Below are 27622 nucleotides of genomic sequence, written 5' to 3'. Positions count from 1 at the left end.
TGCCCCAAGGGCGGTGAGAGAGGCCGTAACTGCCCCAAGGGGGGGCGAGGAGAGGCCGTGAGTGCCCCGGGGGGTTGGGAGGGGGGCCGGGAGCCCCCCCTCAGGCGAGGAGGGTGGCGAGGCCGTCGGCGCCGGCGCTGGCGCGCAGCAGGAGCAGCGGGTGCCGCGGGTGCAGGGCCACGGCCAGGACCCCCTCGTGGTGCTTGCGGCGATGGGCGCCCACGGCCTGCAGGGAGCAGCCCCCCGGCAGCCCCCACAGCCGCACCGAGCAGTCGTGGCCTGGGGGGGACACGGGGGACAGCGTCAGCGGGGGACACGGGGGGGACACAGGGACATGGGGGGACAGGGGGGACACAGGGACATGGGGACATGGGGGGGACAGGGGGACACAGACACACAGAGCAGTCGTGGCCTGGGGGGACACGGGGGGACAGCGTCAGGGGGGGACACGGGGGGGACAGGGGGACATGGGGGGACAGGGGGACACAGGGACATGAGGGGGACAGGGGGACACAGGGACATGGGGGGGACAGGGGGACAGGGGGACACAGGGACATGGGGGGGGACAGGGGGACATGGGGGGGACAGGGGGGTCACAGGGACATGGGGGGGACAGGGGGACACAGGGACATGGGGAGGACACGGGGGACATGGGGGGGACAGGGGGACAAGGGGGGGACAGGGGGTCACAGGGACACGGGGACATGGAGGGGACAGGGGGTCACAGCTGCAGCGAGCAGTCGTGGCCTGGGGGGACACAGCGGGGACAGTGTCAGGGGGGACACGGGGGGGACAGAGGGACATGGGGGGACAGGGGGACACAGGGACATGGGGACATGGGGGGGACAGGGGGTCACAGCCGCACCGAGCAGTTGTGGCCTGGGGGGGACACGGGGGACAGCGTCAGGGGGGGACATGGGGACATGGGGGGGACAGGGGGACATGGGGGGGACAGGGGGACACAGGGACATGGTGGGGACAGGGGGTCACAGCCGCACCGAGCAGTCGTGGCCTGGGGGGGACACAGCGGGGACAGCGTCAGGGGAGACACAGGGGGGACAGGGGGACACAGGGACACAAGGACATGGGGGGACACGGGGACATGGGGGGGGGACAGGGGGTCACAGACACACAGAGCAGTCGTGGCCTGGGGGGGACACAGCAGGGGACATAGGGACAGGGATGGGAACATGAGGACAGGGATAGGGACATGAGGACAGGGATAGGGACATGGGGACAGGGACACAGGAATGGGGACAAGGAACAGGGACACGGATGGGGACATGGGGACAGGGACACAGGGACATGGGGACACAGGGACACGGGGACAGGGATGGAGACACGAGGACAGGGATGAGGACATGGGGACAGGAATAGGGACACAGGGACAGAGGGATGGGGACATGGGAACAGGGTTGGGGACACAGGAACAGGGACACAGGGACAGGGATGGGGACACAGGGACAGGGATGGGGACACAGGGATGGGGATATGGGAACAGGGTTGGGGACACAGGGACAGGGACACAGGGACACGAGGACAAAGGGATGGGGACACGAGGACAGGGATGGAGACACAAGGACAGGGATGAGGACACAGGGACATGGGGACACAGGGATGGGGACACGAGGACAGGGATGGAGACATGAGGACAGGGATGAGGACATGGGGACAGGGATAGGGACACAGGGACAGGGATGGGGACACAGGGACACAGGGATGGGGACATGGGAACAGGGTTGGGGACACGGGAACAGGGACACAGGGACAGGAACACAGGGACAGGGATGGGGACACAGGGACACAGAGATGGGGACACGGGAACAGGGTTGGGGACACAGGACAGGGACACAGGGAGATGGGGACAGGGATGGGGACATGGGGACAGGGATGGGGACAAGGAACAGGGACACAGATGGGGACACGGGGACAGGGACACGGGGACAGGGATGGGGACTCAGGGACACAGGGACACAGGGACAGGGATGGGGACTCAGGGACACAGGGACATGGGGACAGGGACACAGGGACAGGAATGGGGACTCAGGGACACAGGGACATGGGGACAGGGACACAGGGACAGGGATGGGGACACGGGGACAGGGACACAGGGATACGGGGACAGGGATGGGGACACAGGGACAGGGATGGGGACTCAGGGACACAGGGAGACGGGGACAGGGACAGGGATGGGGACTCAGGGACACAGGGACATGGGGACAGGGACACAGGGACAGGGACACAGGGACATGGGGACAGGGATGGGGACTCAGGGACACAGGGACATGAGGACAGGGACACAGGGACAGGGACACAGGGACATGGGGACAGGGACACAGGGACAGGGATGGGGACACAGGGACACGGGGACACAGGGATGGGGACACGAGGACAGGGATGAGGACATGGGGACAGGGTCACAGAGACAGGGATGGGGGCACAGGGACACGGGGATGGGGACACGGGAACAGGGTTGGGGCCACGAGGACAGGGCCACAGGGCCACGGGGACAGGGTTGGGGACCCGGGGACACTCACTTCCAGACATGAGGAAGGCGCCGCTGGGGTCGATGGCCAAGCAGGTGACAGCGTCCCCATGAGCCACCACGGAGCGCGTCACTTGACCTGCGGGGGACAAAGAGGGACGGTGGCAGCGGGGCCGAGGACGCCGGCGGGGACGAGGACGCCGGCGGGGACGAGGGGCCTCGTTAGCGCTAACGAAGAGGCCCCCGACCTGTGCGGTTGTCGAGGAAGCGGATGGCGCGGTCGTCGTTGGCCGTGATGGAGAGCGGCTGCGAGGGGTGGCTGACCACGGCGTTCACCCCGCTGTCACCTGCCAGGGGACACGGGGACATCAGCCACACGGGGACACCGGGGACAGGGACACGGGGACATCAGGGACACGGGGGCATCAGGGACACGGGGACATCAGGGTCAGGGACACAGGGACATCAGGGACACGGGGACATCAGCAACATGGGGACACCTGGTTCAGGGACATGAGGACATCAGGGACAGGGACATGAGGACACGGGGACAGGGACACAGGGACATGGGGACACCAGGGACATGGGGACACGAGGGACACAGGGACAACAGGGACAGGGACACGGGGACGTCAGGGACATGGGGACATCAGAGACACGTGGACACCAGGGACATGGGGACATCAGGGACAGGGACATGGGGACATCAGGGACACGGGGGCATCAGGGACACGGGGACATCAGGGACATGGGGACACTGGGGTCAGGGACATGGGGACATCAGGGACACGGGGACACCAAGGACACGGGGACATCAAGGACAGGGACATGGGGACATCAGGGACACGGGGACATCAGGGACACAGGGACATGGGGACATCAGGGACATGGGGACATCAGGGACACGGGGACATCAGGGACATGGGGACACTGGGGTCAGGGACACGGGGACATCAGGGACAGGGACATGGGGACATCAGGGATATGGGGAGACGGGGACATCAGAGACATCAGGGACACAGGGACATGTGGACAGGGACACTAGGACACAGGGACATCAGCAACACGGGGACACCGGGGACAGGGACATGGGGACATCAGGGACATGGGGACACTGGGGTCAGGGACACGGGGACATCAGCAACACAGGGACACCGGGGACAGGGACACAAGGACATCAGGGACATGGGGACACGGGGACATCAGCCACACGGGGACATCAGCAACACGGGGACACCGGGGTCAGGGACACGGGGACATCAGGGACAGGGACATGGGGACACAGGGACAGGGACACAGGGACATGGGGACATCAGGGACACAGGGACGTCAGGGACACGGGGACATCAGCGACACGGGGACATCAGGGTCAGGGACACAGGGACATCAGGGACACGGGGACATCAGCAACATGGGGACACCTGGTTCAGGGACATGGGGACATCAGGGACAGGGACATGGGGACATCAGGGACACGGGGGCATCAGGGACATGGGGGCATCAGGGACATGGGGACACCAGGGACACGGGGACATCAGCAACACGGGGACACCGGGGTCAGGGACACGGGGACATCAGGGACACCAGGGACACGGGGGCATCAGGGACATGGGGACACGGGGACAGGGACACAGGGACATGGGGACACCAGGGACACGGGGACAACAGGGACAGGGACACAGGGGACACAGGGACATCAGGGACACGGGGACATCAGGGACACTGGGACACCAGGGACACGGGGACACTGGGGTCAGGGACATTGGGACATCAGGGACACGAGGACATCAGGGACATGGGGACATCAGGGACATGGGGACACCGGAGTCAGGGACACGGGGACATCAGGGACAGGGACATGGGGACATCAGGGACACAGGGACACCAGGGTCAGGGACACAGGGACATCAGGGACACAGGGACATCAGGGACATGGGGACATCAGGATCAGGGACACTGGGATATGGGGACACCAGGGTCAGGGCCAAGGGGCCATGGGGACACCAGGATCAGGGACACTGGGATATGGGGACACCAGGATTGGGGTCAAGAGGACATGGGGGACACCAGGATCAGGGCCAAGGGGCCATGGGGACACCAGGATCAGGGACACTGGGATATGGGGACACCAGGATTGGGGTCAAGAGGACATGGGGGACACCAGGATTGGGGTCAAGGGGTCATGGGGGACACCAGGATCAGGGACACTGGGATATGGGGGACACCAGGATTGGGGTCAAGAGGACATGGGGGACACCAGGATCAGGACCAAGGGGACATGGGGACACCAGGATGAGGGCTGGCGGTGGCGAGGGGACCCGAGGGACACTGGGCTGAGGGCCACGCACCCCCAGGCACCCGGGACTCCATGACCAGCACCGGCCGCGCCGCCTCCACGTCGTAGAGCACGGTGACACCCGTCCGGAAGGCCACCACGGCGTGAGAGGGGTGGGTGGCCGAGAAGGCGAGGGAGGTGGGGACGCCGTGTTCTGCAGAGGGGACAGGAGGGGACAATCAGAGAACAAGCAGGTTGGAAGAGACCCCCAGGATCATGGAGTCCAACCGTCCCCATCGATCACTGACCCGTGTCCCTCAGCACCTCGTCCACCTGCCCCTTAAACCCTCCTCGTCCCACGTTCTCCTCATCCCACGTTCTCCTCATCCTGTGGTCTCCTTGTCCCACGTTCTCCTCATCCCATGGTCTCCTCATCCCACGGTCTCCTCATCCTGTGGTCTCCTTGTCCCACATTCTCCTCATCCCATGGTCTCCTCATCCCACGGTCTCCTCATCCTGTGGTCTCTTCATCCCACGTTCTCCTCATCCCACGTTCTCCTCATCCCACATTCTCCTCATCCCACGTTCTCCTCATCCCATGTTCTCCTCATCCCATGGTCTCCTCATCCCATGGTCTCCTCATCTCACGGTCTCCTCATCCCGTGGTCTCTTCATCCCATATTCTCCTCATCCTGTGGTCTCCTCGTCCCACATTCTCCTCATCCCATGGTCTCCTCGTCCCACATTCTCCTCATCCCATGGTCTCCTCATCCTGTGGTCTCCTTGTCCCACATTCTCCTCATCCCATGGTCTCTTCATCCCACGTTCTCCTCATCCTGTGGTCTCTTCATCCCACGTTCTCCTCATCCCATGGTCTCCTCATCCCGTGGTCTCCTCATCCCACGTTCTCCTCATCCTGTGGTCTCCTCACCCCACGTTCTCCTCAACCCACAGTCTCCTCGTCCTATGGTTTCTCCACCCCATGGTCATAGAATCACCAGGTTGGAAGGGACCCAGCAGATCATGGAGTCCAACCGTCCCCATCGACCACTGACCCGTGTCCCTCAGCACCTCGTCCACCCGACCCTTAAACCCTCCAGGGTTGGGGACTCAACCCCCTCCCTGTTCCAGGGCCCAGGGCCCCTTTCCGTGAAGAATCTTCTCTTGATGTCCCATCTGAGGCTCCCCGGGTGGAGCTGGAGGCCGTTCCCCCTCGTCCTGTCCCCTCGGGAGAAGAGCCCAGCTCCCTCCTCTCCACAACCTCCTCGCAGGGAGTTGGAGAGAGCAACGAGCTCTCCCCTCGGCCTCCTCTTCTCCAGCTCCCTCAGCCGCTCCTCTTCTTCTCCAGCCCCTTCCCCAGCTCCGGGCTCTTCTCCGGAGGCTCCAGGCCCTCCAGGTTCTCCTCGGGGCCCAGAGCTGCCCCCAGGATTCGAGGTCGGGTCTCCCCAGAGGCCGAGGGAGAAGAACCTCCCTGGGGGCTGCTCCAAGCCAAGATGCCCTTGGCCTCCTTGGCCCCCTGGGCCCCTGCTGGCTCGTGTCCCACCGACCCCCCCAGGTCCTTCTCCTCCAGGGCCCTTTCCAGCCGCTCTCCTCCTGGGGTCGTTGTGTCCCCAGGTCCCGGGTGACCCTCCCCCCGGGGGCTCCGGCCTGTCCCCAGCCCTGGGGTCCCCCCTGCCCCCCGGGGCTCCGTCCCCCCCCTCTCTCCGGGGCCTCCGGCCCAGCAGCTTCTCCAGCCGCGAGAGCCGAACCCGGGCCCGGGGGGGGAGCCCCAAGAAAAGAGAACGGGGGGGACTGGGAGCACTGGGGGGGGAATGGGGGGGGAATGGGAGCACTGGGCTGGGCCTGGGTGGGCACTGGGAGCACTGGGAGGGCACTGGGAGCACTGGGCTGGGCCTAGGTGGGCACTGGGAGCACCGGGAGGGCACTGGGAGCACTGGGCTGGGCCTAGGTGGGCACTGGGAGCACCGGGAGGGCACTGGGAGCACTGGGCTGGGCCTAGGTGGGCACTGGGAGCACTGGGCTGGGCCTGGGTGGGGACTGGGAGCACTGGGGGGGCACTGGGAGGGCACTGGGAGCACTGGGCTGGGCCTGGGTGGGCACTGGGAGCACTGGGCTGGGCCTGGGTGGGCACTGGGAGCACTGGGGGGGGCCTGGGTGGGCACTGGGAGCACTGGGAGCACTGGGAGGGCACTGGGAGAGCACTGGGAGCACCGGGAGGGCACTGGGAGGGCACTGGGAGCACCGGGAGGGCACTGGGAGCACTGGGCTGGGCCTGGGAGCACCGGGAGGGCACCGGGAGGGCACCGGGAGGGCACCGGGAGCACTGGGAGGGCACTGGGAGCACTGGGAGGGCACCGGAAGGGCACTGGGAGCACCGGGAGGGCACTGGGAGCACCGGGAGCACCGGGAGGGCACTGGGAGGGCACCGGGAGGGCACTGGGAGCACTGGGAGGGCACTGGGAGGGCACTGGGAGCACTGGGAGGGCACCGGGAGGGCACCGGGAGCACCGGGAGCACTCACCGCTCGGGGCCTGGAGGCAGCGCAGGCAGGGCCCGGGGCCGCCCCGCGGGGCCCAGAGCCGCACGGAGCCGTCGGCCGAGCACGAGGCCAGGAGGTCGCCGGCCGCCGCCAGCGCCAGGGCCCACACGGCGTCCGAGTGGCCGCTCAGCACCCCCCGCTGCACCCCGGGGTCTGCGGGCACGGGGGACGTCACCCCGGGGGACACGGGGGGGGACATGGAGGGGACATCAGGGACACTGTGGCCACAGGGGGTGATGCCACGACTGGAGGGGGCGATACCAGGGACACCGCAGCTAGAGGAGGTGACCTCCTGCCTGTCCCCAAGTCCCCTCCTGTGTCCCCATGTCCCCTCCTGTGTCCCCATGTCCCCTCCTGTGTCCCCATGTCACTACGTGTCCCCATGTGTGTCCCCATCCCCTCTTGTATGGTCTTGTTCCTTCCTATATGTCCCCATGTCCCCTTCTGTGTGTCCCTGTGTGACGCTGTGGCCAGAGGGGGTGACACTAGTGACACTGGGGCCAGAGGGGGTGACACCAGTGACACCATGGCCAGGGGGAGTGACAATGGTGACACCATGGCCAGCGAAGGTGATGCCACAACTGGAGGGGGTGACACCAGTGACACTGTGGCCAGAAGAGGTGACACCAGGGACACCGTGGCCAGAAGAGGTGACACCAGTGACACTGTGGCCAGAAGACGTGACACCAGTGACACCGTGGTCAGGGGATGTGACACCAGTGACACTGTGGCCAGAGGGGGTGACACCAGTGACACTGTGGCCAGAGGAAGTGACACCAGTGACACCGCGGCCAGAAGAGGTGATGCCACAACTGGAGGAGGTGGCACCAGTGACATCATGGCCAGAAGGGGTGACACCAGTGACACTGTGGCCAGAAGAGGTGACACCAGTGACACTGTGGCCAGAAGGAGGGACACCAGTGACACTGTGGCCAGAGGGGGTGACACCAGTGACACTGTGGCCAGAGAGGGTGATGCCACAACTGGAGGAGGTGACACCAGGGACACCGCAGCTAGAGGAGGTGACCTCCTGTGTGTCCCCATGTCCCCTCCTGCGTGTCCCCATGTCACTACGTGTCCCCATGTGTGTCCCCATCCCCTCTTGTATGGTCTTGTTCCTTCCTATATGTCCCCATGTCCCTTTCTGTGTGTCCCTGTGTGACGCTGTGGCCAGAAGGGGTGACACCAGTGACACCGTGGCCGGGGGGGGTGACACCAGTGACACTGTGGCCAGAGAGGAAGACACCAGTGACACCACGAAGAGGTGACACCGTGGCCAAGGGAAATGGACCACCCCGAGGCCGATGTCCCCATGTCCCCAGCCCTCACCGTAGCCGTGTCCCCGTGTCCCCAGCCCTCACCGTAGCCGTGTCCCCATGTCCCCAGCCCTCTCTGTAGCCGTGTCCCCGTGTCCCCAGCCCTCACTGTAGCCATGTCCCCATGTCCCCGTGTCCCCAGCCCTCTCCACAGCCGTGTCCCCATGTCCCCAGCCCTCACCGTAGCTGTGTCCCCATGTCCCCAGCCCTCACCGCAGCCGTGTCCCCATGTCCCCGTGTCCCCAGCCCTCACCGTAGCCGTGTCCCCATGTCCCCATGTCCCCGTGTCCCCGTGTCCCCAGCCCTCACCGTAGCCGTGTCCCCATGTCCCCATGTCCCCGTGTCCCCATGTCCCCAGCCCTCACCGTAGCTGTGTCCCCATGTCCCCATGTCCCCGTGTCCCCAGCCCTCACCGTAGCCGTGTCCCCATGTCCCCATGTCCCCGTGTCCCCGTGTCCCCAGCCCTCACCGTAGCCGTGTCCCCATGTCCCCATGTCCCCGTGTCCCCATGTCCCCAGCCCTCACCGTAGCCGTGTCCCCATGTCCCCATGTCCCCGTGTCCCCATGTCCCCAGCCCTCACCATAGCCGTGTCCCCATGTCCCCATGTCCCCATGTCCCCAGCCCTCACCATAGCCATATCCCCGTGTCCCCAGCCCTCACCATAGCCGTGTCCCCGTGTCCCCAGCCCTACCCATAGCCGTGTCCCCGTGTCCCCAGCCCTCACCGTAGCCGTGTCCCCATGTCCCCAGCCCTCACTGTAGCCGTGTCCCCGTGTCCCCAGCCCTCACCGTAGCCATGTCCCCATGTCTCCGTGTCCCCAGCCCTCACCGTAGCCATGTCCCCGTGTCCCCAGCCCTCTCCGTAACCGTGTCCCCGTGTCCCCATGTCCCCAGCCCTCACCGTAGCCGTGTCCCTGTGTCCCCAGCCCTCACCGTAGCTGTGTCCCCATGTCCCCGTGTCCCCAGCCCTCTCCGTAGCCGTGTCCCCGTGTCCCCAGCCCTCACCGTAGCCATGTCCCCATGTCCCCAGCCCTCACCGTAGCCGTGTCCCCGTGTCCCCAGCCCTCTCCGTAGCCGTGTCCCCGTGTCCCCAGCCCTCTCCGTAACCGTGTCCCTGTGTCCCCATGTCCCCAGCCCTCACCGTAGCTGTGTCCCCATGTCCCCATGTCCCCGTGTCCCCATGTCCCCAGCCCTCACCGTAGCCATGTCCCCATGTCCCTGTGTCCCCAGCCCTCACCGTAGCCGTGTCCCCATGTCCCCATGTCCCCGTGTCCCCGTGTCCCCGTGTCCCCAGCCCTCACCGTAGCCGTGTCCCTGTGTCCCCAGCCCTCACCTTAGCCATGTCCCCATGTCCCCATGTCCCTGTGTCCCCGTGTCCCCAGCCCTCACCGTAGCCATGTCCCCATGTCCCCGTGTCCCCGTGTCCCCAGCCCTCACCGTAGCCATGTCCCCATGTCCCCGTGTCCCCAGCCCTCACCGTAGCCGTGTCCCTGTGTCCCCAGCCCTCACCGTAGCCATGTCCCCGTGTCCCCGTGTCCCCGTGTCCCCAGCCCTCACCGTAGCCGTCGTAGGGGTCGGTGTCGAGGCCGGGCAGGCGCCAGCAGCGGATCCGGGCGTCCAGGCCGCCGCTGCAGCACAAGCCGCTGTCACAGGCCACGGCGAGCACGGGGCCCCTACGGTGACAAGGGACGCGGTGACACCGACCCCGCAGCGTCCCCAAATCCCTTCCCCCCCCCCCCAGTGTCCCCTCGCTGTCCCCACCTGTGCCCACGGAAGGTGTAGACGGGCTCGAGGTCCGGTGCCGCGTTCCTGGAGGGGGGGGGGGACACAGAGATGAGACGCGGTGATGGTGACAGCAGGATGGGGGGGTCACTGTCCCTGTCACCACGCTGTCACCCACTTTTTGAGGGGGGGCGCGGGCTTGCGGAGGTTCCAGAGCTTGAGGGTCCCGTCGTCGGAGGCCGTGAGCAGCGCCGGCTCGGCGGGGTGGAAGGCCAGACCCCGCACGGCGTCCAGGTGACCCCGCAGCGTCACCCGCGGGAGCCACGGCCGCGTCTGCGGGGACACGGGGACGCTGGGGGGACAGCGGGGGGGACGGGGGGGCTCAGGGTTGGGGTGGGGACAGCGGGGGGACAGGGGAACCCGGAGGATGCTCAGGGTTGGGTTGGGGACGCGTTGGGGACACTCGAGGAGGGGTTGGGGACGCGGTGGGGACACTCAGGGAGGTTGGGGACACTCGAGGGGGGCTGGGGACGCGTTGGGGACACTCGAGGAGGGGTTGGGGATGTGTTGGGGACACTCAGGGGGGTTGGGGACGCATTGGGGACACTCGAAGAGGGGTTGGGGATGTGTTGGGGACACTCAGGGGGGTTGGGGACACGTTGGGGACACTCAGGGGAAGTTGGGGACACTCAAGGGGAGGTTGGGGATGCGTTGGGGACACTCGGGGGGGGGTTGGGGACACTCAGGGGAGGTTGGGGACACTCGGGGGGGTTGGGGACACTCGAGGAGGGGTTAGGGATGTGTTGGGGACACTCGAGGAGAGGTTGGGGATGCATTGGGGACACTCAAGGGGGCTGGGGATGCGTTGGGGACACTCGAGGAGGGGTTGGGGACACATTGGGGACACTCGGGGGGTTGGGGACACATTGGGGACACTTGAGGAGGGGTTGGGGACACATTGGGGACACTCGAGGAGGGGTTGGGGACGCGGTGGGGACACTCAGGGAGGTTGGGGACACTCGAGGGGGGGCTGGGGACGCATTGGGGACACTCGAGGGAGGTTGGGTACGTGTTGGGGACACTCAGAGGGGGTTGGAGACACATTGGGGATACTCGAGGAGGGGTTGGGGACACTCGGTGGGGGGATTAGGGGACACGTTGGGGACACTCGGGGGGGGTTGGGGATGTGTTGGGGACACTCGAGGGGGGGTTGGGGATGCGTTGGGGACACTCGGGGGTGTTGGGGACACTTGGGGGGGTTGGGGACGCGTTGGGGACACTCGAGGAGGGGTTGGGGATGCGTTGGGGGGTTGGGGACACGTTTGGGACTCTCGGGGGGGCTGGGGACGCATTGGGGACACTCGGGGGGGTTGGGGGTGCATTGGGGACACTCAAGGGGGGTTGGGGACGCGTTGGGGACACTCAGAGGGGACTGGGGATGTATTGGGGACACTCGAGGAGGGGTTGAGGACGCGTTGGGGACACTCAGGGGGGTCAGGGACGCGTTGGTGACACTCGAGGGGGGGTTGGGGACGTGGTGGGGACACTCGGAGGGGGTCGGGGATGCGTTGGGGACACTCGAGGGGGGGTTGGGGACACTCGGGGTGGGGGGTCAGGGGCACGTTGGGGACATGGCTCACGTCGCAGCCCTCGTTGGGGACACTCAGCCCCGCCAGGTCCCCGAGCCCGGCCAGGACGAAGCCATCGTGGGGGGGCGGCCCCAGGGACCCTGTGGGGAGCAGCGGCTGCCGTGGGGACAGGGACCCCCCACCAAGGGACACAGGGACCCCCCTAGGGTGACAGGGACCCACCCCAGGGACACAGGGACCCCCTCCAGGGGACACAGGGACCCTCCTAGGGTGACAGGGACCCCCCCAAGGGACACAAGGACCCCCCCAGATGACACAGGGATGCCCCAAGGGTGACAGGGACCCCCCCCCAGGGTGACAGGGACACCCCTAGATGACACAGTGACCCCCCCTAAGGTGACAGGGACACCCCCAGGGGGATAGGGACACCCCTAGATGACACAGGGACCCCCCTAGGGTGACAGGGACCCCTCCAGGGACACAGGGACCCCCCCTGGGGAACAGGGACACCCCTAGATGACGCAGGGAGCCCCCTAGGGTGACATACCCCCCCCCAGGGTGACAGAGACCCCCACAATGGACACAGAGACCCCCCTAGGGTGACAGAGACCCCCCCTAGGGTGACAGGGACACCCCTAGATGACACAGGAACCCCCTTAGATGACATGGGGACCCCCCCCTCAAGGCTTTGGGGACCCTTTGGGGACCCTCCCCAGGTGACCCCCCTCCCTTTGGGGACCCTTCAGGGTGACAGGACCCCTCCCCAAGGGACACAGGGACCCCCTTAGATGACATGGGGACCCCCCCCCACAGTGTGACAATACCCCCCCCCAGGGGACACAGGGACCCCCTAAATGACATGGGGACCCCCCAGGAGGACAAGGACCCCCCCCAGGGCTTTGGGGACCCTCCCCAGGTGACACGGGGACCCTTCAGGGTGACAGGACCCCCCCCACAAGGGACACGGGGACCCCCTAAGGGACACAAGGACCCCCTAAATGACATGGGGACCCCCCAGGAGGACAAGGACCCCCCCCAGGGGTTTGGGGACCCTCCCCAGGTGACACGGGGACCCTTCAGGGTGACAGGACCCACCCCCAAGGGACACTGGGACCCCCTAAGGACACAGGGACCCCCACCAGATGACAGGGGGACCCCCAAGGACACAGGGACCCCCAAGGAGGGCAGGGACCCCCAGAAGGGACACGGGGACCCCTCCAGGGACACAGAGACCCCCCCCACCCCGATTTTGGGGACCCTCCCCCGATTTTGGGGACCCCCTCCTCGATTTTGGGGACCCCCCCCATTACCATCGAGGCTGCACGGTGGCCCCACGGGGGGGGGTGTCGGGGGGGTCCCCTCGGTTTCCCGCGGGCGCAGCCGGTCCCGGTGGCTCCCTGGGGGGTGAGGGGGGGTCAGTAGGGGGGGGGGGGGTCCCCCAAATCGTGTGGGGGGGGGGGGGTTGGGGTTTTGGGGGGCCCTCACCGAGCTGCAGCGCCGCCCCCGAGCCCAGAAAGTCGAACTCAGCCAGAGCGTCCTCGGAGTCGTCCTCGTCCTCCTCCTCGGGGGGGGGGGGGCTGGGGGGCAGCTGGGGAGCACCCCAAAACCACGGGGGGGGTCAGGGGACACCCCAGGGTTTGGAGGACCCCCCTCTCTCAGGGTTTGAGGGATCCCCTCCAGGGTTTGGGGACACCCAGGTTTTGGGGACCCCCTCCTCTCAGGGTTTGGGGGACCCCCTCCAGGGCTTGGGGACACCCAGGTTTTGGGGACCCCCCACCTCAGGGTTTGGGGGACACCCTCCAGGGCTTGGGGACCCCCCCCTCCCAGGCTTTGGGGGACCCTCTCCAGGGCTTGGGGACACCCAGGTTTTGGGGACCCCCCTTCTCAGGGTTTGAGGGATCCCCTCCAGGGCTTGGGGACCCCCCCTCCCAGGCTTTGGGGGACCCCCTCCAGAGCTTGGGGACACCCAGGTTTTGGGGATCCCCCCTCTCAGGGTTTGAGGGATCCCCTCCAGGGTTTGGGGACACCCAAGTTTTGGGGACCCCCCCCTCTCAGGCATTAGGGGACCCCCTCCAGAGGTTGGGGACACCCAGGTTTTGGGGACACCCCCCTCTCAGGCATTAGGGGACCCCCTCCAGAGCTTGGGGACACCCAGGTTTTGGGGACACCCCCCCAGGATTTGGAGAACCCGAGGTTTTGGGGATCCCCTTAAGGTTTTGGGGACAGCTAGAGTTGGGGGACCCCTCCTGAGTTTGGGGACCACCCTCCGAGTTTAGAGACCCCCTCAGGCTTTGGGGTCCCCTCCCCTCTAGTTTTGGGGACACCAAGGGTTTAGGGACCCCTGCCCTGATTTTTGGGACCACCCCCAGGGTTTGGGGACCCCCCCCTAGGGTTTGGGGATCCCCCAGAGGTTTTGGGGGACCCCCCTGTGGTTTTGGGGGACCCCTCGATTTTGGGGACCCCCTTTCCTTGGGGTCTAGGTACAACCCCCTGTGGCTTTGGGGACCCTCATGGTTTAAGAAAGATTCCTCCTTAGTTTAGGAACCCTCCCCCCTCGATTTTAGGGACCCCCCTCGATTTTAGGGACCCCCCTCGATTTTGGGTACCCCCCCTCGATTTTGGGGACCCCCTTGCCTTCGCTCGCTGCTCGGGGGGGCTGGGGGGGGGTCGCGGGCTCTCCATGTCCTCATCCTCGTCGCTGTCCTCGTCCTCCAAGGGGGGCCCCCCCAAATCCCTCCCCGCGTTCCTGGGGGGGCGGGGGGGGGAACTGGGATGAACTGGGGGGCCCCCAGTGAACCCCAAAACCCCTCCCAGTGCCCCCCTCCCCCAGTCTCTCCCAGTGTTTTGGGGTTGGGAAGCACTGGGATGAACTGGGGGGGTCCCAGTGAACCCCAAAACCTTCCAGTGCCCCCCCCCTAAACTCCATCCCCTCATTCCCAAGAGTGCGAATGACCAGGTAGGATTGGGGGGGGCCCCCAGTGAACCCCAAAACCCCTCCCAGTGCCCCCCCCTCCCCCAGTCTTTCCCAGTGTTTTGGGGTTGGGAAGCACTGGGGTGAACCGGGGGGCTCCCAGTGAACCCCAAAACCCCTCCCAGTGCCCCCCTCCCCCAGCCTCTCCCAGTGTTTTGGGGTTGGGAAGCACTGGGATGAACTGGGGGGGCTCCCAGTGAACCCCAAAACGTTCCAGTGCCCCCCCCTAAACTCCATCCCCTCATTCCCAAGGGTGCGAATGACCAGGTAGGATTGGGGGGGGCCCCCAGTGAACCCCGAAACCCCTCCCAGTGCCCCCCTCCCCCAGTATCTCCCAGTGTTTTGGGGTTGGGAAGCACTGGGATGAACTGGGGGGGCCCCAGTGAACCCCAAAACCCCTCCCAGTGCCCCCCCCCCCAGTCTCTCCCAGTGTTTTGGGGTTGGGAAGCACTGGGATGAACTGGGGGGGCTCCCAGTGAACCCCAAAACCTTCCAGTGCCCCCCCCCAAACTCCATCCCCTCATTCCCAAGGGTGCAAATGACCAGGTAGGATTGGGGGGGGGGCCCCCAGTGAACCCCAAAACCCCTCCCAGTGCCCCCCCTCAACCCCAGCGCCCCCCCCAAGTGCCTCCCAATATCCCAAAGGGTGGGAACAACCAGGTAGGATTTAGGGGGGGCCCCCCCAGGTAGGATTTGGGGGGGGGGAGGGCCCCCAATTCTCCCACCTCTGGATCTGCTCCTGCACCCTCCGAGCCAGCAGCGCCCCGGGGGGGGCCGGGGGGGCCCCGCGCCCCAACAGCGACTGCAGCCGCCGCGACCGCAGCTCCAGGACGGTGTCCCCGCACCCCACCTCCTCCAGGTACCTAGTTGGGGGGGGGATAGAGCAAAAAGGGGGAGCTGGCAGCACCCCAACCCCCCCACACCCCCTTTTTTTAGCCCCCCCCCCCCCCCCAAAAAAACTCACTGGCGCAGCAGCTCCCGGCCCTCTTGCCAAGCCACGGGGCCACTAGCCGGTGTCACCTCCGCGGGGCCATTAGGCACTGGGGGGGGGGGATATAAGGTGAGGGGGTCACCCCCCCCCCAAAAAAAGGGGGGGCTGCACCCCCAAACCGCTCACCCCCCCCCCAAAATGCTCACCTGGGTCCAGCCCCTCCGGCCTCCGCGGCAGCGGGTCCGCCCCGAACTTCAGCTTGTGGTACTTGGATCTGGGGGGGGGGGGGTTGGTGGCCACATGGAGGGGGTTGGGGGCCACTTGGAGGGGGTTGGGGGCCACTTGGAGGGGGTTGGGGGCCACATGGAAGGAGTTGGTGGCCCAGAGCAGGGGGTTGGTGGCCCAGAGCAGGGGGGAGGCGGCCCAGAGTGCTGGGAGGTGGCCCAGAGAAGGGGGGAGGTGGCCCAGAACAGGGGGGAGGTGGCCCAGAACAGGGGGGAGGTGGCCATGAGCAGGGGGTTGGTGGCCCAGAGTGGTGGGAGGTGGCCCAGAGAGCGGGTTTGGTGGCCTAGAGTGGTGGGAGGTGGCCTAGAACAGGGGGTTGGTGGCCCAGAGTGGTGGGAGGTGGCCGAGAGTGGTGGGAGGTGGCCTAAAGCAGGGGTTTGGTAGCCCAGAGTAGTGGGTTGGTGGCCCAGTGTGCTGGGAGGTGGCCCAGAGAGGGGGTTTGGTGGCCCAGAGCGCTGGGAGGTGGCCCAGAGTGCTGGGAGGTGGCCCAGAGAGTGGGTTTGGTGGCCCAGAGTGCTGGGAGGTGGCCCAGAGCAGGGGGTTTGGTGGCCCAGAGTGGTGGGAGGTGGCCCAGAACATGGGGTTTGGTGGCCCAGAACAGGGGGTTGGTGGCCCAGAGAGCGGGTTTGGTGGCCCAGAGAGCGGGTTTGGTGGCCCAGAGAGCGGGTTTGGTGGCCCAGAACAGGGGGTTTGGTGGTCCAGAGTGCTGGGAGGTGGCCCAGAGAGCGGGTTTGGTGGCCCAGAACAGGGGGTTGGTGGCCCAGAGTGCTGGGAGGTGGCTCAGAGAGCGGGTTTGGTGGCCCAGAACAGGGGGTTGGTGGCCCAGAGTGGTAGGAGGTGGCCCAGAGCAGGGGGTTGGTGGCCCAGAGTGGTGGGAGGTGGCCCAGAACAGGGTGTTTGGTGGCCCAGAACAGGGGGTTGGTGGCCCAGAGTGATGGGAGGTGGCCCAGAGTGATGGGAGGTGGCCCAGAGAGTGGGGTTGGTGGCCCAGAGAGCGGGGTTGGTGGCCCAGAGTGCTGGGAGGTGGCCTAGAGTGCTGGGAGGTGGCCCAGAGAGCAGGTTTGGTGGCCCAGAACAGGGGGTTTGGTGGCCCAGAGTGCTGGGAGGTGGCCCAGAGAGCGGATTTGATGGCCCAGAGTGGAGGGAGGTGGCCCAGAACAGGGAGTTGGTGGACCAGAGTGGTAGGAGGTGGCCCAGAGTGGTGGGAGGTGGCCCAGAGAGCGGATTTGGCGGCCCAGAGTGCTGGGAGGTGGCCCAGAGAGCGGGTTTGGTGGCCCAGAGTGCTGGGAGGTGGCCCAGAGAGCGGGTTTGGTGGCCCAGAGTGCTGGGAGGTGGCCCAGAGAGCAGGTTTGGTGGCCCATAGTGCTGGGAGGTGGCCCAGAGAGCGGGTTTGGTGGTCCAGAGTGCTGGGAGGTGGCCCAGAGAGCGGATTTGGTGGCCCAGAGTGCTGGGAGGTGGCCCAGAGAGCGGGTTTGGTGGCCCAGAGTGCTGGGAGGTGGCCCAGAGAGCGGGTTTGGTGGCCCAGAGCCGAGGGGTTGGTAGCCCAGAGCCGGGGGGGTCGGTAGCCCAAAGCGGGGGGTCGGTAGCCCACCTCTCCTGCTTGAGCGCGAGCTCCAGCATGCGGATGCGCCGCACCAGGTCCAGCTTGAGGTTCTCCTGGCCCTTGCGCTCGCCCTGCAGGAACACGACCTGCGCCTGCGGGGACACCGGGGGGACGTTGGTGGCCCAGGAGGGGACGTTGGTGGCCCAGGAGGGGATGTGGAGGGGATGCTGGTGGCCCAGGAGGGGATGTCGGTGGCCCAGGAGGGGATGTCGAGGGGCTGTTGGTGACCCAGGAGGGGCTGTTGGTGATGGCCCCATAGAGAGAAGAGTGGTGGCCCAGGAGGGGATGTTGGTGGCCCAGGAGGAGATGCTGGTGGCCCAGGAGGGGACGTCGGTGGCCCAGGAGGGGACGTCGAGGGGACGTTGGTGGCCCAGGAGGGGCTGTTGGTGATGGCCCCATAGAGAGAAGAGTGGTGGCCCAGGAGGGGATGTTGGTGGCCCAGGAGAGGATGCTGGTGGCCAAGGAGGGGATGTGGAGGGGATGTTGGTGGCCCAGGAGGGGATGCTGGTGGCCCAGGAGGGGATGTGGAGGGGATGTTGGTGGCCCAGGACGGGACGTCGGTGGCCCAGGAGGGGATGTGGAGGGGATGTTGGTGGCCCAGGAGGGGACGTCGGTGGCCCAGGAGGGGACGTCAGTGGCCCAGGAGGGGATGCTGGTGATGGCCCCATAGGAAGGAGAGTGGTGGCCCAGGAGGGGACGTCGGTGGCCCAGGAGGGGATGCTGGTGGTCCAGGAGGGGATGTGGAGGCGATGTTGGTGGCCCAGGAGGGGATGCTGGTGGCCCAGGAGAGGATGTGGAGGGGATGCTGGTGGCCCAGGAGGGGACGTTGGTGATGGCCCCGTAGGAAGGAGAGTGGTGGCCCAGGAGGGGATGTTGGTGGCCCAGGAGGGGACGTGGAGGGGATGTTGGTGGCCCAGGAGGAGATGCTGGTGGCCCAGGAGGGGATGTGGAGGGGATGCTGGTGGCCCAGGAGGGGACGTTGGTGGCCAAGGAGGGGATGTGGAGGGGATGCTGGTGGCCCAGAATGGGATGTTGGTGGCCCAGGAGGGGACATTGGTGGCCCAGGAGGAGACGTTGGTGGCCCAGGAGGAGACGTTGGTGGCCCAGGAGGGGCTGTCGGTGGCCCAGGAGGGTCACGGGGTGCTGGGAGCCCCCCACTACTGCCCTATGTGGGGGGTCCCTATTATTAAGGCGACGGGGGGGACCCCAACATCGGAATGACGGGGGAGTCCCCGATACCGGGGGGCGGGGGTCCCCATACCGGTTCCCTCCCTCCCCCCCCCCAAGTTAACGGCTCCCGGGGGTGGGAGGGGGCTCCCGGGGGTGGAGGGGGTACCTGTAGCTCGGCTCGTTCCGCCTCCCAGCGCCCCTTCTCGGCCTCGAAGCGCGCCCACTCGTGCTGGATGAAGTGCAGGACGCCGGGCAGGCTGAGGCCCGGCCCGGGGGGCGGCGCGGGGGGAGCCCGGGGCGGGGGGGGGGGGCACCGGGGCCCTCTCCGCCGCCATGGCGGCTGCCACAAAGGGAGCCACGGCGGCCGCCGCTTCCTGCCACAAAGGGAGCCGGAAGTGGGGGGGCGGGACCGGCGTCACCAAGGTAACGGCGCGCGGTGGGAGAGGGGTACGGAAAGCCGGAGGGGACACGGGCCTGAGGGGAACGCGGAAGTGACCGGGTGGGGTACGGGAGCCCGGAGGGGACACGGGGCTGAGGAGAAGGCAGTACGGGAGCCCAGAAGGGACACGGGGCTGAGGGGAACGCGGAAGTGACCGGGTGGGGTACGGATACCCGGAAGGGACACGGGGCTGAGGAGAACGCGGTACGGGAGCCCAGAAGGGACACGGGGCTGAGGGGAACGCGGTACGGATACCTGGAAGGGACGCGGGGCTGAGGGGAACGCGGTACGGGAAGGCGGAGGGGACACGGGACTAGGGGGGTACGGAAAGGCGGGGGGGACACGGGGCTGAGGGGAACGCGGTACGGATACCCGGAAGGGACACGGGGCTGAGGGGAACGCGGTACGGGAAGCCAGAAGGGACACGGGGCTGAGGGGAACGCGGTACGGGAAGCCGGAAGGGACACGGGGCTAAGGGAAACGCGGAAGAGACGGGGTGGGGTACGGCAGCCCGGAAGGGACATGGGGCTGAGACGAACGCGGTACGGAAGCCTAGAAGGGACACGGGGCTGAGGGAAACGCGGAAGAGCCGGGGTGGGGTACGGATACCCGGAGGGGACACGGGGCTGAGGCGGAATGGGGGTACAGGGGCTATAGGGGGTTATAAGCACCTATAGGGGCGCCTGTAGGGGTGCTTGGGGGTAGGAGGGTACCCAGGGGTGTCTATGGGGGTGCCTAGAGGGGTGTATAGGGTGCGGGGGTGTCTATAAGGCTGCCTATAGGGGTTTGGGGGGGCGGGGGGGCCTATAGGGGCGTGTAGGTGCCCGGGGGTGTCACTAGGGGTGTGTAGAGGTGCCCAGGGGTGCCCCGGGGTGTCTATAGGGGTGCATGAGTGCCTATAGGGATGTATAGGGTGTGGGGGTGCCTATAGGGCTCTCTATAGGGGTTGGGGGGGGGCCAGGGGTGCCTGTAGGGCTGTCTATAGGAGCTGGGGGGGCCCAGAGGTGCCTATAGGGGTTTGGGGGGGGGGCCTGGGGTGCCTATAAGGCTGTCTATAGGGGTTGTGGGGGCCCAGAGGTGCCTATAGGGCTGTCTATAGGGGTTTGGGGGGGCCCAGGTGTGCCTGTAGGGCTGTCTATAGGGGTTTGGGGGAGCTCAAGGGTGCCTATAAGGCTGTCTATAGGGGTGGGGGGGGGCCAGGGGTGCTTATAGGGCTGTCTATAGGGGTTTGGGGGGGCCCAGGGGTGCTTATAGGGCTGTCTATAGGGGTTTGGGGGGGCCCAGGGGTGCTTATAGGGCTGTCTATAGGGTTTTGGGGGGGCCCTGGGGTGCCTATAAGGCTGTCTATAGGGGTTTGGGGGGCCCAGGGGTGCCTATAGGGGTTTTGGGGGGGCCCTGGGGTGCCTATAAGGCTGTCTATAGGGGTTTGGGGGAGCTCAAGGGTGCCTATAAGGCTGTCTATGGTGGGGGGGGGCCCAGTGGTGCCTATAAGGCTGTCTATAGGGGTTTGGGGGCGCCCAGAGGTGCCTATAGGGCTGTCTATAGGGGTTTGGGGGCGCTCAGGGGTGCCTGTAGGGCTGTCTATAGGGGTTGGGGGGGGGCAGAGGTGCCTATAGGGGTTTTGGGGGGGCCTGGGGTGCCTATAAGGCTGTCTATAGGGGTTTGGGGGCGCCCAGAGGTGCCTATAGGGCTGTCTATAGGGGTTTGGGGGGGCCAGAGGTGCCTATAGGGGTTTTGGGGGGGCCTGGGGTGCCTGTAGGGCTGTCTATAGGGGTTTGGGGGGGCCAGGGGTGCCTGTAGGGCTGTCTATAGGGGTTTGGGGGGGCCAGGGGTGCCTGTAGGGCTGTCTATAGGGGTTTGGGGGCGCTCAGGGGTGCCTGTAGGGCTGTCTATAGGGGTTTTGGGGGGCCCAGAGGTGCCTATAGGGGTTTTGGGGGGCCCAGGGGTGCCTATAGGGGTTTTGGGGGGGTCCTATAGGGGCAGGAGGCGGAGCCATGGGATGGGGGTTGCCGTGGCAACGCATCCCTCATCACTGAGGGCTCTGTTGAGGGGGACGCAGGTGGGAGGAGAAGGGGAAGGGGCTTCCCAATGAATGAGCCCCCTCGTTAAGGAGTCCCCTCGTTAAGGAAGGGACTGATTAACGAGGGGACACCTTAACGAGGAGCGTGGCAACACCTTCATGGGATTCCTCATTAACGAACCCCCTCATTAACACCTCTTTTCTCCTCCCCATCCCACCCAGGGCCCCCTCCAAGCCCCCCTGGAGGACACGGCTCATTAATTCATTAATGGAAGGGGCTAATTAACGCCTCCCCACCTCGCCATGTGCTTGCGGCTGCCCCAAGCCGTCCTGGCGCTCGCCATCGCCCTCAACGTCCTCGTCTTCCTCTGCGCCTGGTTGAGGCCTGGCCCCTCTCCGCGGCGGCGTCCCCCTCCCCGCGGCGGCGTCCCCGGCGTCACCGTCGTCCTGCGCGACTTCGAAGCCTTCGAGAACGACCTGGCGGGCACGGCGCGTTCCTTCGCCGCGCTGCCCGTGCCGGTGGTGGTGGCGGCCGAGACGCCTCCGTACCCTCCGGTGCCGCTGCCGGCGTCGGCGTCGCTCCTTCTGCTCCAGCCGGACGCCGCTCGCCCTCCGCCGCGCCCGGAGCTCCACGTCCGCACCCGCCACGTGGCTTTGGTGCCGGACGGCACCCGCGCCGCCCCGGCGCTGCTGGAAAACATGCGGAAAGCGCTGGAAGAGGCCGCCGACAACGCCACGCGGCTGGTGGCGGCGCCGGTGGGCTCGCGCCCGCTGCGCTGCCTGGACCTGCGCGTGGAGCGGCGGGAGTGGACGGCGCGGTACTCGCCGGCGCCTCCCGGCACGTGCCGGGCGCTGGAAGGCGACGCCGTGCTGCTGCTTCGCACCCGCGACCTCTTGGCGTTGCCGTTCCCCTTGGCGCGGCCGGTGGGCGCCGCGCTCTTCGTCCAAGCCGCCCTGCGGGGTTGGCGGCTGCGGGTGACGCCGGCGGCTTTCCCGGCCGCTCGGCGGGCGCCGCTGTCGCCCCGCGGGCGCCGCAAGGCCCAGGAGCTGGCCGAGACGCGGCGGCGGCGGCTGCTGAGCGAGCTGGGGGTCAAGCGGGAGGTGTTGGCCGACGGGCGCGAGCGCTGGTACGGCTGCCGCAAGGACACGGCGCGATGCTTCGGCACCGTGCACGCCCAGACCCCCGAGTACCTCCTGGCCGGGCGCTGGACGCCGCCGTGCTGCCTGCGGGCGCTGCGGGAGACGGCGCGGCACGTGGTGGCGGCGCTGGAAGCCGCCGGCGTGCGCTATTGGCTGGAAGGAGGCTCCTTGTTGGGAGCCGTGCGGCTCGGAGACATCATCCCGTGGGATTACGACGTGGATTTAGGGATTTACCGCGACGACGTGGGGAAGTGCCGCTGGTTGGCGGCGGCGGCGGCGGCGCCGGTGGAAGACGCCGAAGGGTTTTTGTGGGAGAAGGCGGTCGAGGGGGAGTTTTACCGCGTCCATTACAGCCGCAGCAACCGGTTGCACGTGGACCTGTGGCCGTTCTACGCGCGGGGCGAGGTGATGACCAAGGACACGTGGCTGGGCCACCGGCAGGACGTGGAGTTCCCCGAGAGGTTCTTGAAGCCGCGAGTGCCCGTGCCCTTCGCCGGCGGCACCGCCATGGCGCCCAACAACGCCCGCGCTTTCCTCGAGCTCAAGTTCGGAGCCGGCGCCGTCGAGAGGCCCGAGTACCCCAACCCGGCCCTCAAGCGCCTCGAGAGGGACTGAGGGGGGGCTGGGGGTGACCCCCCCCCCCCCCCCCCCCACCTCAAACCAGGCCCTAGGTGACAATGAGATCCAGCGGGTGACAATAAATCGCCCCCTTGGGTGACAAGAAGAGCCCTTGGATGACGGCGCGACCCCCTCGGTGACAATAAAATCACCCCTGGGTATTAGAACCCCCCCTCGGTGACATTAAACCCCCCCTCAGTGACATTAAAACTACCCCTGGGTACTAAAACCCCCCTGGGTACTATAACCCCCCCTGGGGACAATAAAACCCCCCCTGGGGACAATAAAAGCCCCTTGGTGACAATAAAACCCCCCTGGATACTATAACCCCCCCTCGGTGACAATAAAACCCCTCTGGGGACAATAAAGGCCCCTTGGGGACAATAAAACCACCCCTGGGTACCATAACCCCCCCCCCAGTGACAATAAAACCCCCCTTGGTGACAATAAAACCCCCCTGGGGACAATAAAAGCCCCCTGGGTGACAGTAACCCCCCCCTCAGTGATAATAAGATCCCTTTGGTAACAACAACCCCCCCCCATGGTGATAATAATCCCCCCTTGGTGACAATAAAGCCCCCTTGGTGACAATAAACCCTCCCCAGGGACAATAAAAGCCCCCTGGGGACAATAAAAGCCCCTTGGTGACAATACCCCCCCCCTCAGGGACCATAAACCCCCCCTGGGTGACAATAAGATCCCTTTGGTGACAATAAACCCCCCCCTAGGGACAATAAAAGCCCCTCCAAGACCCCCAAAGTCGTCCCCCCCCTGACCCAAAGCCACCCCTAGAGACCCCCAAAGCCCCCCCATGACAACCCCAAGACCCAAAGCCACCCCCTGAGCCCCCCAGGCTCCCCTCCGAGACCCCCAAAGCCCCCCTGTTGACACCCCCAAGACCCAAAGCCACGCCTAGAGACCCCCAGCTGAGACCTGGGACACCCCCCCCGCCCCAAACCACAGCCCCCCACCCCCTCCAAGCCCCCCCCCCACACTGTGCCCAGCCCCCCCCGTGATTCACAGCCACCTTTATTCACCAGGAGAGGTACACGGAGGTGACACAATGACATGGGGGGGGGGAAGGAGGTGACACCGAGAGCCCCTTGTGCCCCCTGGGGGGGGGGGGGGTCCTGGGGTGGGGGGGGATTTGGTCCCGAGGAGGGGGGGGATTTGGCTGCCTTCACTCCAGCGACTGCAGCATCAGCAGCTGCTTCAGCACCTTGGTCTGGCTCGTCTCGCGGATCTCCCCCGCCAGGAACATCTCGTCCACCACCGTGTACACCTGTGACCCCCCCCCGAGACATCAGGGGGGGCTCAAGGACCACCCCCCCAAACCCTTAACCCCCCGTCCCGGCATCCTGGGACCACCCCCCCAACCCCTAAAGTGGCATTAGGGAGCATCCAAGGAGCTGCAAGCCCCCACCCTGTAGTGTCCTGCGACCCCCTCAAAGCATCAGGGGGGGCTCAGGGACCCCCCAAGGAGTCAGAGGGTCTCAGGGTTCCCTTAACCCCCCCCCAAAAGGATTCTGGGACCCCCCCCCAAACCCCACTGTGTTGTCAGGGAGCATCCAGGGACCTGCAAGCCCCCCTGACCCTGTGTCGGGGGGGCTCAGGGACCCCCCACCATGGGGTCTTAGGGTCCCCTTAACTGCCCCCATGGCATCCTGGGACCCCCCCGTCAGGTCAGGGGGGCTCAGGGACCCCCCCAAACCCTCCCATGGGGTCTTAGGGTCCCCTTAACTGCCCCCATGGATTCCTAGGACCCCCCCCGTGAGGTCACGGGGGGCTCAGAGACCCCCCCAACTACCCCCATGGGGTCCTTAGGGTCCCCTTAACTGCCCCCATGGCATCCAGGGACCCCCCCGTCAGGTCAGGGTGGGCTCAGGGACCCCCCCAAACCCTCCCATGGGGTCTTAGGGTCCCCTTAACTGCCCCCATGGCATCCTGGGACCCCCCCCGTGAGGTCAGGGGGGACTCAGGGACCCCCCCCAACTACCCCCCGGGGTCTTAGGGTCCCCTTAACTGCCCCCATGGCACCCTGGGACCCCCCGTGAGGTCAGGGGGGGCTCGGGGACCCCCCCAACTACCCCCATGGTGTCCTTAGGGTCCCCTTAACTGCCCCCATGGCATCCTGGGACCCCCCCCGTGAGGTCAGGGGGGGCTCAGGGACCCCCCCAAACCCTCCCAGTGAGGTCAGGCCTGGGAGGGGGGGGCTCAGGGACCCCCTCCCAACCCCCCCATTTTTCCCACCTTGTAGAAATTGAAGACCAGGTCGAGCTCACAGACATTGTGGAAATACTCGTTAAGGACCTGGGGAGGCGAGGAGGGGGCATCGTTAGCAGGGTCGGGAGGGGGGTAACAAGGGGGGCCCTCGTTAGCGCAGGCGCATTAATTAGCCGCAGGGTCACCTCCACGAAGTTGTGGATGGCCTCCAGGTAGGCGAGGTTGTTGTCGGTGACGTCCACGCAGATGCAGAAGTAGAGCCCGGCGTAGCGGCGGTAAATGATCTTGAAGTTCCGGAACTGCGGGCCGAGAGAGAGAGAGAAAAGGGGAACTGGGAGCACTGGGAGCACTGGGAGGAGGCCCAGCAGGGCAAAACCGCAGCGCTGAGTCAAGGCTGAGCCACGGGATGCGGAATCCAAAGCGATCGCGGGCTCCGGAATCAAAATGGAGCAAGGGATCCAGATTCAGAGTTGATCCGGGGTGGAGGGGGGAGATTTCTAGACACAAAACTGAGCTGGGGGGGGGCTGGACTCAAAGCTGATCAGGATTCAAAGCTGATCAGGGGGCTCCGTTCTCAAAGCTGATCTAGAGAATCCAGATTCAAAATTGATCCAGGGGGATCCGGACTCAAAAACTGATCCAGGGGGATCCGGATTCAAAACTGATCCAGGGGGATCCAGACTCAAAAACTGATCCGGATTCAAAGCTGATCAGGGGCTCCATTCTCAAAGCTGATCTAGAGAATCCAGATTCAGAATTGATCGAGGGGATACAGATTCACAACTGATCCAGGGAATCCGGACTCAAAAACTGATCCAGGGGGATCCGGATTCAAAACCAGATCTGGATTCAAAGCTAATCAGGGGGCTCCATTCTCAAAGCTGATCTAGAGAATCCAGGTTCAAAATTGATCCAGGGGGATCCGGACTCAAAAACTGATCAGGATTCAAAGCTGATCGGGGGCTCCATTCTCAGAGCTGATCTAGAGAATCCAGATTCAAAATTGATCCAGGGGATCCGGACTCAAAAACTGATCCAGGGGATCCGGACTCAAAAACTGATCCGGGGGATCCGGACTCAAAAACTGATCAGGATTCAAAGCTGATCAGGGGGCTCCGTTCTCAAAGCTGATCTAGAGAATCCAGATTCAAAATTGATCCAGGGGATCCGGACTCAAAAACTGATCCAGGGGATCCGGATTCAAAATTGATCCAGATTAAAAGCTGACCAGGGGGCTCCATTCTCAAAGCTGATCTAGAGAATCCAGATTCAAAATTGATCCAGGGGATCCGGACTCACAACTTATCCGGGGGGATCCAGACTCAAAAACTGATCAGGATTCAAAGCTGATCAGGATTCAAAGCTGATCTAGAGAATCCAGATTCAAAATTGATCCAGGGGATCCGGACTCACAACTGATCCAGGGGGATTGAGACTCAAAAACTGATCAGGATTCAAAGCTGATCAGGATTCAAAGCTGATCTAGAGAATCCAGATTCAAAATTGATCCAGGGGATCCGGACTCAAAACTGATCCGGGGGGATCTGGACTCAAAAACTGATCCGGATTCAAAGCTGATCGGGGGCTCCATTCTCAAAGCTGATCTAGAGAATCCAGATTCAAAATTGATCCAGGGGATCCGGACTCACAACTGATCCGGGGGGAACCGGATTCAAAATTGATCCATGGGATCCGGACTCAAAACTGATCCAAGGAATCCAGACTCAAAAACTGATCCAGATTCAAAGCTGATCAGGGGGCTGCATTCTCAAAGCTGATCTAGAGAATCCAGATTCAAAATTGAACCAGGGGATCTGGACTCACAACTGATCAGGATTCAAAGCTGATCAGGGGGCTCCATTCTCAAAGCTGACCTAGAGAATCCAGATTCAAAACTGATCCAGGGGATTCGGACTCAAAACTGATCCAGAGGATCCGGACTCAAATGTGATCGGGGCGGGGGGGGCTGTGGATGTGGCACGGTGGTGGCGGCTTTGGGGTGAAAGGGGAGCGGTTTGGGGGTGCTACCTCCACGAAATTGGTGTGTTTGGCGTCCCGGACGGTGACGACGGCGTGAACCTCCTCGATGAGCTTCTGCTTCTCGTCGTCGTCGAACTGCATGTACCACTTGGCCAAACGAGTCTTCCCCGCCCGGTTCTGGATCAGGATGAAGCGGATCTGCCCCGGGGGGGGGCAAAAATGGGGTGGTTAGAGGGGGTAGAATGAGGGGAGGGGGCAGAGCAGGGGGCAAAGGGGCAAAAAGGTGGGGGGTGGAAGCAGAAAAGGGGGCAAAATG

At 65.4% G+C, this 27622-nt stretch overlaps 3 protein-coding genes across 5 annotated transcripts in view; 1 reads left to right on the top strand and 2 right to left on the bottom strand.

The window, feature by feature from the left end:
* Window positions 1–19301, bottom strand: STRN4 (striatin 4; the record flags this gene model as incomplete). The annotated part of the gene is made up of 17 exons (XM_069882528.1): window positions 1–279; window positions 2538–2624; window positions 2734–2832; window positions 4834–4974; window positions 7282–7452; window positions 10173–10288; window positions 10377–10424; window positions 10516–10670; window positions 11978–12066; window positions 13237–13323; window positions 13412–13503; window positions 14553–14672; window positions 15623–15760; window positions 15862–15937; window positions 16035–16102; window positions 17705–17808; window positions 19053–19301. Coding segments are annotated over 17 exons (2019 nt in total), but the record flags the coding sequence as incomplete, so codon positions are not given.
* FKRP (fukutin related protein) lies at window positions 19293–23530 on the top strand. 3 transcript variants are annotated; one of them, XM_069882522.1, is made up of 2 exons: window positions 19293–19309; window positions 21568–23530. In XM_069882522.1, exon 2 carries the CDS (start codon window positions 21649–21651, stop codon window positions 23098–23100), a length of 1452 nt encoding a protein of 483 aa, XP_069738623.1. In that variant the 5' UTR covers window positions 19293–19309; window positions 21568–21648; the 3' UTR covers window positions 23101–23530. The 3 variants fall into 3 exon arrangements, with proteins under 3 accessions (XP_069738623.1, XP_069738622.1, XP_069738621.1); XM_069882521.1 differs by lacking the exon at window positions 19293–19309 and adding an exon at window positions 19909–19924; XM_069882520.1 differs by lacking the exon at window positions 19293–19309 and adding an exon at window positions 19937–19967.
* Window positions 23531–24116: 586 nt separating this feature from the next.
* Window positions 24117–27622, bottom strand: part of AP2S1 (adaptor related protein complex 2 subunit sigma 1) — a 5419-nt gene continuing 1913 nt past the window's right edge. Inside the window, exons 2-5 of the mRNA XM_069882543.1 lie at window positions 27355–27504; window positions 25512–25625; window positions 25354–25413; window positions 24117–24385 (exon numbers count right to left, since the gene is read on the bottom strand). Coding sequence (XP_069738644.1) covers window positions 24284–24385; window positions 25354–25413; window positions 25512–25625; window positions 27355–27504 — 426 coding nt within the window. The 3' untranslated portion in view covers window positions 24117–24283. The remainder of the gene's footprint in view (window positions 24386–25353; window positions 25414–25511; window positions 25626–27354; window positions 27505–27622) is intronic.

The sequence above is a fragment of the Phaenicophaeus curvirostris genome, unplaced genomic scaffold (assembly GCF_032191515.1).
Source record: "Phaenicophaeus curvirostris isolate KB17595 unplaced genomic scaffold, BPBGC_Pcur_1.0 scaffold_175, whole genome shotgun sequence".
NCBI classification, from domain to species: domain Eukaryota; kingdom Metazoa; phylum Chordata; class Aves; order Cuculiformes; family Cuculidae; genus Phaenicophaeus; species Phaenicophaeus curvirostris.
The sequence above is the reverse complement of the archived record's forward strand: the minus strand, read 5'-3'. Positions and strand labels throughout refer to the sequence as shown.

Bases quoted from the DNA above. Each gene is read 5' to 3' on its own strand.
- FKRP (XM_069882522.1), top strand. From the start codon at position 21,649: ATGTGCTTGCGGCTGCCCCAAGCCGTCCTGGCGCTCGCCATCGCCCTC.